The sequence below is a fragment of the Rhinatrema bivittatum genome, chromosome 1 (assembly GCF_901001135.1).
Source record: "Rhinatrema bivittatum chromosome 1, aRhiBiv1.1, whole genome shotgun sequence".
Taxonomy (NCBI): domain Eukaryota; kingdom Metazoa; phylum Chordata; class Amphibia; order Gymnophiona; family Rhinatrematidae; genus Rhinatrema; species Rhinatrema bivittatum.
In genome coordinates, this window is record NC_042615.1 from 57,175,864 (window position 1) to 57,189,174 (window position 13,311).

At 45.7% G+C, this 13,311-nt stretch overlaps 1 protein-coding gene across 3 annotated transcripts in view; it reads right to left on the reverse strand.

Moving 5' to 3' along the window:
• Nucleotides 1-13,311, reverse strand: part of GATB (glutamyl-tRNA amidotransferase subunit B) — a 181,786-nt gene that overhangs the window by 149,902 nt on the left and 18,573 nt on the right. For all 3 annotated transcript variants that reach the window (XM_029607101.1, XM_029606930.1, XM_029607015.1), the window contains exon 2: nucleotides 1,486-1,636. In XM_029607101.1, the coding sequence (XP_029462961.1) occupies nucleotides 1,486-1,636 (151 nt within the window). The remainder of the gene's footprint in view (nucleotides 1-1,485; nucleotides 1,637-13,311) is intronic.

A 13,311-nucleotide genomic window follows, 5' to 3' on the forward strand; every position in this document is an offset into this window, starting at 1 on the left:
GCCCTCTGGGACCAGAGCTGCCCACCCCTGGGCAAAAAAAAAAGATTTACAGGGTTCACAATAGGAACTTTTAGCTACATTGAAAAAGGAGCATTCTTTGGGGATGAGGAAGGCACACAGCAAATATATTCAAACTACGTGCATATTGTTTTCCAGTTCCTCTAAGCACAGAAACAAGCAGGGAAAACATGCAGTGCTATGGCTTCTGGAGGCTTCCCGACACAGATTTGTAGAAGGGGTGAGCGAAGATGTGCACCGAGGTTAGGGGGGCGTTTGTTGGATTCAGGTGTATAAGGGAGATATAGATGGTAAGTGTGGGGTTGGGTAAGGTCGTTTGTAATGCAGCTGTATGCATGCATGTATGTGTGCGCATAGATGGGTGGGTGGTGGAGGTGTGCATTTGCTGATGGGGGGGGTATGGGGCTGTGGGGCTCAGGGAGTATGGATGTGTATGGAGTGGCTGTCTGTATGGGGGATGTGTTTTTCAGGGGGTATGGCTGTGCCTCTGTGGGAAGCGGATGTGGCTGTGAGGGAGTGTGTGTGTGGGTGGGTGGGTGTTTGATGCTGAGAGTTGTATGTGGGTGGGTATGTGTAAGCTGGATGTGTGTAGAGGGGTGTTTGCATGGAGGTGTGAGGGGGAGGGTTGAATTAAGAAACTGCACGATTTGTTTCCTCTGTCTCTTTGGGGGAGTGAAAGTGTGCTGGAAGCACACACGTGTTATGTTTGAGAGGGTGCAGCAAAGTGTGGTATGTGTGTGAGAATGTGTGTGTGGTTTTCAGTGGAGTTGTGTGGGCCTGTGTGTGCACATGGGGGGGGGGGTGGAATGTGGGCAGCTGAGAGTGTGTGTGTGTAATTTGGAAGTGCCTTTCTGTGCCATCCTTTGCAAGTTGTTTTCAGTTATTTTCCATCTGTCTCTGCCTGTGTTGTTCTGCCCCACAGTGCTGGAAGGGTGAAGTGGGGGGGGCAGAGGAACCATTTGGAATCCCGCGCTGGTCAACATTCTAACAGTGTCCTAAAGAAAACAATGGGGTTTGTTCCCACTGAAAGCAATGGGAATGTCTGGAGACCTGGTTCTCTGAAAATACTGGTCTAAGGTTTTCGGTTTTCCACATTTGTCCAAGATATTCACATTTTTTATTCCAGCATGCCAAAATGTGGTTCATTTCTATTCTGTTTTTGGAGAGTTATTGTGCCTACAAGCAGATGGATACCAATCCATTTTGTATAATTCTTCCCAACAATTTATACATTGCAAAAAGAGGTACAGTCTTGTGCGCCCATGTACCTGCATAAGTGAATTTTCAAAAGCAAAGTTTTCTTGTAAAATTGCCTACCAAGCCCAGGGGTACAGAATTACCTGCAGACTTTGCACCTCGGCAGGCTGCTGAAAATTCTTCCCATCCTGAATCTGGGGAAACGCTCAGTGCATCTGGCTCTAAATGATTACTGACAGAGATCGTTCACACAACTCAGAGTTCACCTACCGGTAAGGTTCCGGGTAACGAAGCATCAAAAAAAGAAACCAAAGAATTAGGAGGTGCTGCAAACTGAACTCGGGAGCTGGAGAAAAGCTTAGAGTTGGAACAGATCTGTGCATGGATTTCGAGACCCACCACTCCTACCCACTGGTCTGCCCTGAAAGAAAGAAAAGAAAAACAATACTTGTAAATAACCTCCTAGCTTTGTTAATAACCATGTGCAACTCAACGTACGCACCAAAAACGGCTCAGTTTTCCCTACATTACCTAGTCTACATACACATGCAGTAAAAATACAAATTGTGACAATATTTTCTATAAATCGTTAATGCACTTTATTTGTTGGCACACATGTAAAACTTGGGGGGGGGGAGGGGGAAGAAGGGGGACACGCTTTTAATTTCAGCACTTGCGTGTCATGTGATCTTAAATCGCCAGCTCAGCGCCTTTCTTTGCTGCATCTCATGGCTGATGATTAAATCTGAATGATTCAACACATTACACAAAAAATAGAACTGTTAGCTATACTATGACCTAGTGTACTGTACGCATAGTGTAAAAAAAATAATAAGAGTAGAATTACAAATGATAAATTTTTACTTTTTTTTCTTATTAAATGTTTTTTGGGTTTTTTTTTCATTTTGTGGGGTCTCTCACTCATGTCCTTATCACAAATCAGTAACAACGTGCTCAGCAGAATTTGCAGATTCGTAGGAATCTGACGGGGACAGCGACATGAACACTTCTGCTACGGCCCCTGAAAATGAACTGGGACCATCACCTCATTTCACATAGGCAATCTTGGTTGATATCTGAACTAATGACCTAGAAGGTTAAAGTTTCTGTAACGCTGTGATCACTCCCCAGGGGACAGGAAGGCCACATTTTTCTAAATCCATTTGTAGGACGTCATAATACCATGGGTCAAGCTCACCATTTACTACCGCCCAGGCTGAGGTTTGATTAGGACATTTATCTTGTTTTGTTACAAATATGTCTATTAAAGGTGATGACTGAAATGTTAATGCTGCAGCTCATGACGACACTTGAGGTTCTGCCCATGCAATGATTGCAATACGCCACTCCCAAGACTCAGCAACTGTTTCCACTTTCCCTTCTGCTTCTTTGAAACACAGCATTCGCAGCACTATGATGTACCATTTCACCACCTGATCCTCTGTTTTCTGCTTCTCTGAGCAGCAGAGCCAGCATTTTGCATAGTACAATACAGACATAAAGCAGAAGCAGCAACATGTTATATCAAAATATCAAAGCAACAGAAACACAGGTAGTGCTGTGGGCCATCTTAAAAAAAGGCAAGGACACTTCCATATTCGCCGGATTATGGACCTCCTACTCAGATGGAAGAAACGGTCAGATGGTGGGAATGAAGGGCGAGGCATTGCTGGTTAGTGACTTTAACCTGCCGAATGTGTACTGGAGTATTCGGTCTACAGAATCAGTAAGAAGTAGAGATATCATGGATGCCCTTCAAGGGGATCTGCTCAAATGGTGATGGAACTCGTGAGGGGGAAGAGGTGATACTGGAACTGGTACTCAAACAGTGTCTCAAATGTCCAGGCAGGTGTCCGCCAGAGCACCGGTGATCATCAGACGGTATGCTTTGATATAACGGCCAAGATGGAGAGAAATCGCATAAAGCTCAAAGTCATTTAAAAAAAAACAAAACTGACTTTGGTAAAATTGGGGGGGGGGGGGGGGGGGGGAAGTACCTCAAGCAGGAGCTGGCAGGCTGGCAGGAGTCAGGTGAAGTGGAAGAACAGTGAGCTAAACTCAAAGAAGCTATAGTGGCAACAAATCATTTTTTAAGAGAAGTAAACAAATGCAAGAGAAAAAGAAAGGCGACATGGTTCTCCAAAAAGATGGCTGAAAAAAAATTAAAGCAAAACGATCAGCATTCAAAAAGCACAAAGGAGCTCAGAAAAGGAGCATAGGAAAAAGTAGCCGGCAAAGCTAAGAGAGACAAGGAAAGAAATGAGGATGGGAAAAGCACAAGCAGAAGAAAAGCCTGCTAAAAAGGGAAAGTAATGTTGCTAACTGTAAATAGGGTTCTCCATAGGCGGCGGGATGAATTAGCCATGACACATGGGGGATGTCATTCAACAGCACCAAACAGACCTTTCTCTCCTAGCTCATATCAGCATGTGTGGGAGGCTCCTGCACCGGTGCTGCCTCGTGAGCCCCTCAGTTGATTGCAGAGCTTAGCTTCAGCAAGGCAGTAGGCTCTCGAGGGAGGCAAAGCAGGTATTAAACACGGCTAACTCATCCTGCTGTCTGCAAGAGAACCCCCCCATTTACAGGAAGCAAACTTGCCTTCTCCATCAACAAGCAGGGTTAAATTAAGCCATGACATGTAAGGAGTCCCAAGCTGAAGGCTATGTCAGCCCCCATGAAGACCAGACCACAGGGGTGAACAAAGTTACTGTCACTCTTTGACAGAATGTCTGGACAGTTATGGGATACGAAGATGTGAACTGATGACCAAGCTGCAGCTTTGCAAATATCTTTGCTGGGCATGGCTCGCAGATGAAACACTGAAGCAGCAATGGCTCTCACTCGATGGTCCTCAACAGAGTTTGTGATCTGGAGGTCAGCCAGAGCACAGAACTGTGCAATATAGTCCGACACTCTGCCTGGACAACATATCCCTGATAATGGCTATCCTTAGGATCATAGGAAATGAAAAATTGAGAAGCCTGACGATGTTAGATGAACCCTATGTAAAAGTGGTTTCACTTGAGTTTGGGCAGAGGCACATTCAAGTACTAGAGGGGAAGGCAGTCTCTGGCTTAGGGATCCCTATCCCATCTCTACCCTCCTTTGGAAGAAGGAATGGCCAATCCCAGGTACAGGGTGGGAAAAGAAAATAAGAATGGCAATTCACTTCCCAGAGAGGTAACCTGGGTAGAGGCAGGCACATGACCTGAAAAGGTCAAGCTGAGGGGGAAGGTATGAAAAGGAGTACATATTAAAACTCCCTTAAAAGATCAGGATGAAGCATTTAGCCTGATCCACTTTAAGACAGCCCACAAGGGAATCCTGGTTGCAGGGCATTTCCCCTGGGGAGAGGAATAAAGGTTTAGGCCCAGGGAATAGACAGGCCGTGGGGATGGGGGTTAGCTGCACTGAGTGGCAGTTACTACCCTTAAGAGAAACATGGGGGTAACCTGCACGGAGCGGCAGTTACTACCCTTAAGAGAAACAAGGGGGTAACCTGCACAGAGCTGCAGTTACTACCCTTAAGAGAAACATGGGGGTAACCTGCACGGAGCGGCAGTTACTACCCTAAAGAGAAACATGGGGGTAACCTGCACAGAGCGGCAGTTACTACCCTTAAGAGAAACATGGGGGTAACCTGCACGGAGCGGCAGTTACTACCCTTAAGAGAAACATGGGGGCAACCTGCATGGAGGGGCAGTTACTACCCTTAAGAGAAACATAGGGGTAACCTGCACGGAGTGGCAGTTACTACCCTTAAGAGAAACATAGGGGTAACTTGCACGGAGCGGCAGTTACTACCCTTAAGAGAAACATGGGGGTAACCTGCATGGAGCGGCAGTTACTACCCTAAAGAGAAACATGGGGGTAACCTGTACGGAGCGGCAATTACTACCCTAAAGAGAAACATGGGGTAACCTGCACGGGGCAGCAGTTACTACCCTTAAGAAAAACATGGGAGTAACCTGCACTGAGTGGCAGTTACTACCCTTAAGAGAAACATGGGGGTAACCTGCACGGAGCGGCAGTTACTACCCATAAGAGAAACATGGGGGTGACCTGCACGGAGCGGCAGTTACTACCCTTAAGAGAAACATGGGGGTAACCTGCACGGAGCGGCAGTTACTACCCTTAAGAGAAACATGGGGGCAACCTGCATGGAGGGGCAGTTACTACCCTTAAGAGAAACATAGGGGTAACCTGCACGGAGTGGCAGTTACTACCCTTAAGAGAAACATAGGGGTAACTTGCACGGAGCGGCAGTTACTACCCTTAAGAGAAACATGGGGGTAACCTGCATGGAGCGGCAGTTACTACCCTAAAGAGAAACATGGGGGTAACCTGTACGGAGCGGCAATTACTACCCTAAAGAGAAACATGGGGTAACCTGCACGGGGCAGCAGTTACTACCCTTAAGAAAAACATGGGAGTAACCTGCACTGAGTGGCAGTTACTACCCTTAAGAGAAACATGGGGGTAACCTGCACGGAGCGGCAGTTACTACCCATAAGAGAAACATGGGGGTGACCTGCACGGAGCGGCAGTTACTACCCTTAAGAGAAACATGGGGGTAACCTGCACGGAGCGGCAGTTACTACCCATAAGAGAAACATGGGGGTGACCTGCACGGAGCGGCAGTTACTACCCTTAAGAGAAACATAGGGGTAACCTGCACGGAGCGGCAGTTACTACCCTTAAGAGAAACATGGGGGTAACCTGCAGTTACTACCTTGGGAAGCTTGCTGGGCAGAGTGGATGGACCATTTTGGTCTTTTTCTGCCGTCATTACTATGTTACTATGTAATGTGCCCTTGCCAATTTCACATCAGGTTAAAAAGCCTTGAGGTCTGGTTAACTCCAGACAGTGTTTTCATCAACAATTTAAGGCGACTATTAAATCTGGCTTCTTTAAGCTGTGTTCACTTCGTGGCCTAAAGCCTTTGCTTAATGCTGGTGACTTTCGTTCAGTTGTTCAAACCTTAATTGTGCCCTCTCTTGACTACTGTAATGTGGTATATTTGGGCCTCCCAGCTGTGGCCTTGAAAGTGCTCCAGCTGCAAGGTTGATCTCAGGCACGCGCATACGTGAGCATATTTCACCAGTTCTTTTTGACTTGCAATGGCTTCCAATTCAGTGGAGGATAAAATATAAAATCTCTTGTGATAGTAGAGCACCTGCTTCAAATTAATTTCTTTCCATGGGCTAATGCCCTGTTGAAGATTTACACTCCCACTCGTAACCTGAGATCACACAATAGAGAGCTCCTTGAGGTACCCTCACATAAACTGGCTCAGCTTCATGAGACAAGAGAAAGAACTTTCTCCATTGCAGCTCCACTGTTTTGGAACGCTCTACCCGCAGAGCGGATGAATACTAAGATAATCTGAAGACTTATTTGTTCAGCCTGGCTTTTGTATGACTATGGTGTCCTTAACAACTAAATTTAAACTTGTACGATGAGCACTTTGCTTAAAGCAGTTTTAATTCGTTGTGTGTCTAGCATGTCATTTTAATTGTTTATGTTGTTACTGTAAAGCGCCTAGAGTCTTGTCCAGCTGGCAATCCATAAATTTTAATAAACTAAACTCATTATTAAAATAGGCAGCCTGGGAATGGGTCCCAAGGTGGTGGGCTGTATTAGAAGTTATTTGACTGATAAATGATACAGGGTAGTAGCAAACCGAGGTAAAATGATTAGTGGAGTGCCTCAAGGATTGGTTCTGGGTCCTGTTCTGATCAACATCTTTCTGAGCAATACTGTGGAGGGGTTAGAAGGAAAGGTTTGTCTTTTTGCGGATGAGGCTTAAGATCTGCAAAACCTCTGAAGGAGTAGACAGAACGAGAAGTGTTCTAAGAAAACTAGAGGAGTGGTGGAAAGCTAAAAAGCCAATACAAAAATGTGCACATTCATGCATTTGAGAGGAAGAAATCCGATGGGGGAGTGACTAATGTGTAGGGTCCGGGAGACAGATCTCAAGGTGATAGTGTCGGATGATCTCAAGATAGTGAAACAGTGTGACAAAGCAACGACTAGGGCCAGAGGGATGCTAAGCTAGGGGGAAAAAAAAAAAAAAGGTGATAATGCCTCTGTACAGGTCACTGGTGATGCCTCATCTGGAGTTCTGAAAACCATATCTCAAAAAAGACAGATAGGATAGGAGCCTGGAATGGAGGTATAGCCTAGCAGGCTACAAGCCAGGTTCAAATCCCACTGCTGCTCCTTGTGACCTTGGGCAAGTAACTTTACCCTCCATTGCCTCAGGTACAAACTTACTGGGAGATGCATCAAGCCGCAGTAGTGCTCTAACATGTGTTAAACAGCGTATCTCGCGAAAGAGCACCATGTGACGATATCGCTCGATATTTTGCATCTCCCCACCCAGGTTCCCTCCCCTATTACAATGACCTTCTTTGCATGCGATTCATCACTAGGCAATCTTACGCAAATATTTAATCACAGCCAACTGAGAAGGTAGTCGGCTGTGATAAAATACATACAACTTTTTGAGAAGCCGTAAAACGTGGGGCAGGAGATCCAGGACCATAATGCTGGCCCAGAGGCTCCCACTTCACATTTTAAAGAAGCGGCAAAAAAAAAAAAAAAAGGCACATGGTCAACAGGGGAGGCTGAGCGACCATCTGATCAATCCGGGGCCACCACTCAAGGCGGCCCTGACTCCCCCGAAGTGAAAAAATACAAAATGAGCCCAATCAGCAACAGCCCAGGCCCCAGCCGCCCAAAAGTTCAATAAAAGACATGGACCATCACCATGCGGGCTCATTTTTGTATTTTTTCCACTTTGAGGGAGTCTGAGCCGCTTGGAGTGGTGGCCCTGGATTGAGCCAGGGGGTCAGCACCAACCCCCTCTCAACCTCCCCATGTGGCAGTGATATTTTTTGGGGTGGGACCAGCGGCCCTTTAAGGCATTGGCAGTCCCTTGAGGTTGGGATGGCCATTGAGTTAAAGGTCCACTAGGTGTGTTCTTTTGCTTTGCGGTGTTTGGCCATGAGACAAAACACGCCATACAGCTGCAATTTTTTTTCGGGGGAGAGGTCCCACTATTAGCACAATACCCCCCCCCCCCCCCCACCCTGCAGCTTAGAGACTCTAGGCCTTAGACTGTACACCCTGTCAGGAGAGAGAAATACCTACAGTATCTGAATGAAACACCTTGAAGTGCCAAAAATATAGCAAAGGAACAGTCCAGAAAAAGGCAAACAGAATGAAGCAGGCTTTGCACTAAAAGTCATATAATGGAGAAATTAAGAACATAAGAACATAAGAAATTGCCATGCTGGGTCAGACCAAGGGTCCATCAAGCCCAGCATCCTGTTTCCAACAGAGGCCAAAACCAGGCCACAAGAACCTGGCAATTACCCAAACACTAAGAAGATCCCATGCTACTGATGCAATTAATAGCAGTGGCTACTCCCTAAGTAAAATTGATTAATAGTCATTAATGGACTTCTCTTCCAAGAACTTATCCAAACCTTTTTTGAACCCAGCTACACTAACTGCACTAACCACATCCTCTGGCAACAAATTCCAGAGCTTTATTGTGCGTTGAGTGAAAAAGAATTTTCTCCGATTAGTCTTAAATGTGCTACTTGCTAACTTCATGGAATGCCCTAGTCCTTCTATTATTCGAAAGTGAAAATAACCGAATCACATCTACTTGTTCAAGACCTCTCATGATCTTAAAGACCTCTATCATATCCCCCCTCAGCCGTCTCTTCTCCAAGCTGAACAGCCCTAACCTCTTCAGTCTTTCCTCATAGGGAAGCTGTTCCATCCCCTTTATCATTTTGGTTGCCCTTCTCTGTACCTTCTCCATCGCAATTATATCTTTTTTGAGATGTGGCGACCAGAATTGTACACAGTATTCAAGTTGTGGTCTCACCATGGAGCGATATAGAGGCATTATGACATTTTCCGTTCTATTAACCATTCCCTTCCTAATAATTCCTAACATTCTATTTGCTTTTTTGACTGCTGCAGCACACTGAGCCGACGATTTTAAAGTATTATCCACTATGATGCCTAGATCTTTTTCCTGGGTGGTAGCTCCTAAAATGGAACCTAACATCGTGTAACTACAGCATGGGTTATTTTTCCCTATATGCATCACCTTGCACTTGTCCACATTAAATTTCATCTGCCATTTGGATGCCCAATCTTCAAGTCTTGCAAGGTCCTCCTGCAATGTATCACAGTCTGCTTGTGATTTAACTACTCTGAATAATTTTGTATCATCCGCAAATTTGATAACCTCACTCGATCTATTCCTTTCCAGATCATTTTTATATATATTGAAAAGCACCGGTCCAAGTACAGATCCCTGAGGCACTCCACTGTTTACCCTTTTCCACTGAAAAAATTGACCATTTAATCCTACTCTCTGTTTCCTGTCTTTTAACCAGCTTGAAATCCATGAAAGGACATCGCCTCCTATCCCATGACTTTTTAGTTTTCGTAGAAGCCTCTCATGAGGGACTTTGTCAAACGCCTTCTGAAAATCCAAATACACTACATCTACCGGTTCACCTTTATCCACATGATTATTAACCCCTTCAAAAAAATGAAGCAGATTTGTTAGGCAAGACTTCCCTTGGGTAAATCCATGTTGACTATGTTCCATTAAATCATGTCTTTCTATATGCTTTACGATTTTGATCTTGAGAATAGTTTCCACTATTTTTCCCGGCACTGAAGTCAGGCTCACTGGTCTACAGTTACCCGGATCGCCCCTGGAGCCTTTTTTAAATATTGGGGTTACATTGGCCACCCTCCAGTCTTCAGGTACAATGGATGATTTTAATGATAGGTTACAAATTTTAACTAATAGATCAGAAATTTCATTTTTGAATTCCTTCAGAACCCTAGGATGCATACCGTCCGGTCCAGGTGATTTGCTACTCTTTAGTTTGTCAATCTGGCCTATTACATCTTCCAGGTTCACAGTGATTTCGTTCAGTTCGTCTGACTCATCACCCCTGAAAACCATCTCCGGAACTGGTATCTCCCCAACATCCTCATTAGTAAACACGGAGGCAAAGAATTCATTTAGTCTTTCTGCAATAGCCTTATCTTCCCTAAGAGCCCCTTTAACCCCTCGGTCATCTAATGTTCCAACTGACTCCCTAACAGGTGTCTTGCTTTGGATATATTTTAAAAAGTTTTTATTATGAGTTTTTGCCTCTATGGCCAATTTCATTTCAAATTCTCAATTCGCCTGTCTTATCAATGTTTTACACTTAGCTTGACAATGCTTATGTTTTATCCTATTTTCTTCAGATGGATTCTTCTTCCAATTTTTGAAGGATGTTTTTTTGGCTAAAATAGCCTCTTTCACCTCACCTTTTAACCATGACGGTAATCATTTTGCCTTCCTTCCACCTTTCTTAATGCGCGGAATACATATGGACTGTGCCTCTAGGATTGTATTTTTAAACAATGTCCGTGCCTGTTGAACACTTTTAACCTTTGCAGCTGCACCTTTCAGTTTTTTTCTATTTTCCTCATTTTATCAAAGTTTCCCTTTTTAAAATTTAGTGTTAGAGCTGCAGATTTACTTATTGTCCCCCTTCCAGTTATTAGTTTAAATTTGATCATGTTATGATCACTGTTGCCAAGTGGCCCCACCACCGTTACTTCTCTCACCAAATCTTGCGTTCCACTAAGAATTAAATCTAAAATAGCTCCCTCTCTTGTTGGTTCTTGAACCAATTGCTCCATGAAGCAATCATTTATTACATCCAGGAACTTTATGTCTCTAGCAAGTCCTGATGTTACATTTACCCAGTCAATATTGGAGAAATTGAAATCTCCCATTATTATTGCACTGCCAAATTGGTTTCCTTCCCTGATTTCTCTTAGCATTTCATCATCAGTCTGACCATTTTGTCCAGGTGGACGGTAGTATTCTCCTATCACTATACTCTTACCCAACACACATGGGATTTCAACCCATATAGATTCTACTGAGCATTTAGTCTCTTGTATGATCTTTATCCTGTCGGACTCTATACCCTGATAATTTTGTTTTCCTTAGTATAGACAGATGGACTCAGGACCAATGGGTATAGTGTACTCCTGTTAGCAGTTGGAGATGGATCAGATTTCAATCTGACGTCAGCCCCTAGTACATATACCCCTGCAGGAAGTGCAGCTCTTCAGTATTCTCCTCGAAAAGCATTGTGGATATATGTGTGACAGACTGATTGATTAACTTCATAATTTGGTTAACTTGAATAACTTCATAACTTGGTTAAACGTTCAAACTTGATTAACTTGATTAACTTGAACTGGTTGATTGATTATAGCTGGAGACCGCCACTGTACTCAACCGGAAAGCGTGACACCCGGCAGGGTGGATGCCCTAGGTAAATGAAAACATGGCTTACCCTTGAATTATATGAAAGACCATGCGTGACGACAGCCAAGGGTGGGATGCTGAGTCCATCTGTCTACACTAAGGAAAACGAAATTATCAGGTAAGTAATTTCTCCAATAGCGTGTAGCAGATGGACTCAGGACCAATGGGATGTATAAAAGCTACTCCCGAACCGGGTGGGAGGCTGCCCGTCACCCACTTAGTATTGCCCTTGCATATGCCGTGTCCTCCCGAGCCTGAACGTCCAGACGGTAGAATCTGGAGAAAGTATGGATGGAGGACCATGTAGCCGCCTTGCAGATCTCGGCAGGTAACAGCATTCTAGTTTCTGCCCAGGATACTGCCTGGGCTCTGGTAGAATAGGCCTTGACCTGTAGAGGTGGTGGCTTCTACGTAGGCCACCTTGATGACTTCCTTGATCCAGCGGGTGATGGTTGCCCGTGAGGCCGCTTCCCCTTGTCTCTTTCCGTTGTGAAGGATGAAAAGGTAGTCTGTTCGTACGGGTTCCGACATTTCCAGGTATCTGGATAGGAGTCTGCCGATGTTGAGGTGACGTAGACTACGGGCTTCTTCCAAATTCTTCAAGCCATCCGTCGTTGGTAGCGAGATGGTCTGGTTGAGGTGGAAGTGTGAGACCACTTTGGGGAGGAAGGAGGGAACCGTGCGTAGTTGGATGGACCCCGGGGTGAGCCTGAGGAACGGCTCACGGCAGGACAGTACTTGTAGTTCCGAGATGCGGGCGGGCTGAACACACTGCCAGCAAGAACACCGTCTTTAAGGTTAATAGGCGGAGGGACAGGCCTCGGAGGGGTCTGAAGGCGGTTCCCGCTAGGAAGTCCAGGACGAGATTGAGATTCCACAGAGGTACCAGCCCCTTTAGTGGTGGGCGAATGTGTTTGACTCCTTTCAGGAAGTGTGACACGTCCGGGTGAAAAGCTATGTTGTCGACCTCGCTCTTGGGGCCGTAACATGACAATGCAGCCACTTGTACCTTCATGGAGTTGAGGGACAGGCCCTTCTGTAGTCCATTCTGTAAGAATTCCAGGATCATGGGAACTTTAAATGAGCGTGGCTTGATGTTGTGGTCTTCGCACCAGGCTTCAAATACCCTCCAGATCCTTATGTACGTTAACGATGTGGAGAACTTGCATGCTCGGAGGAGATTGTTGATTACCGCCCCCGAGTATCCGCTCTCTCTCAGGCGGGCCCTCTCAATGGCCAGACCGTAAGAGAGAATTGAGCTGGGTCCTCGTGGAGGATCGGACCTTGTTGTAGCAGGTCCCGGTGTGGGGGCAGGGGTAGAGGGTTCCCTGCCAGCAGTCTTCTCATGTCTGCGTACCAGGGTCTTCTTGGCCAATCCGGAGCCACCAGAAGAACTAGTCATTGTGTAGCTGTATCTTGTAAATGAAAGCGCCCAATAGGGGCCTCGGCGGGAAGGCGTATAGTAGAGTCCCCGGTGGCCAGGTCTGTACCAGGGCATCGATCCCTTGGGACTGCGGTTCCCGCCTGCGGCTAAAGTATCTGGATACTTGGGCGTTGGATCTGTTTGCCAGAAGGTCCATGTCCGGTGTCCCCCATCGATTCACTATCAATTGGAAGGCTGCGGACGACAGCCTCCATTCTCCTGGGTCTAGACTTTCCCTGAGGAAGTCTGCCGAGATGTTGTCTTTCCCGGCGATGTGGACGGCAGAGATCTCCT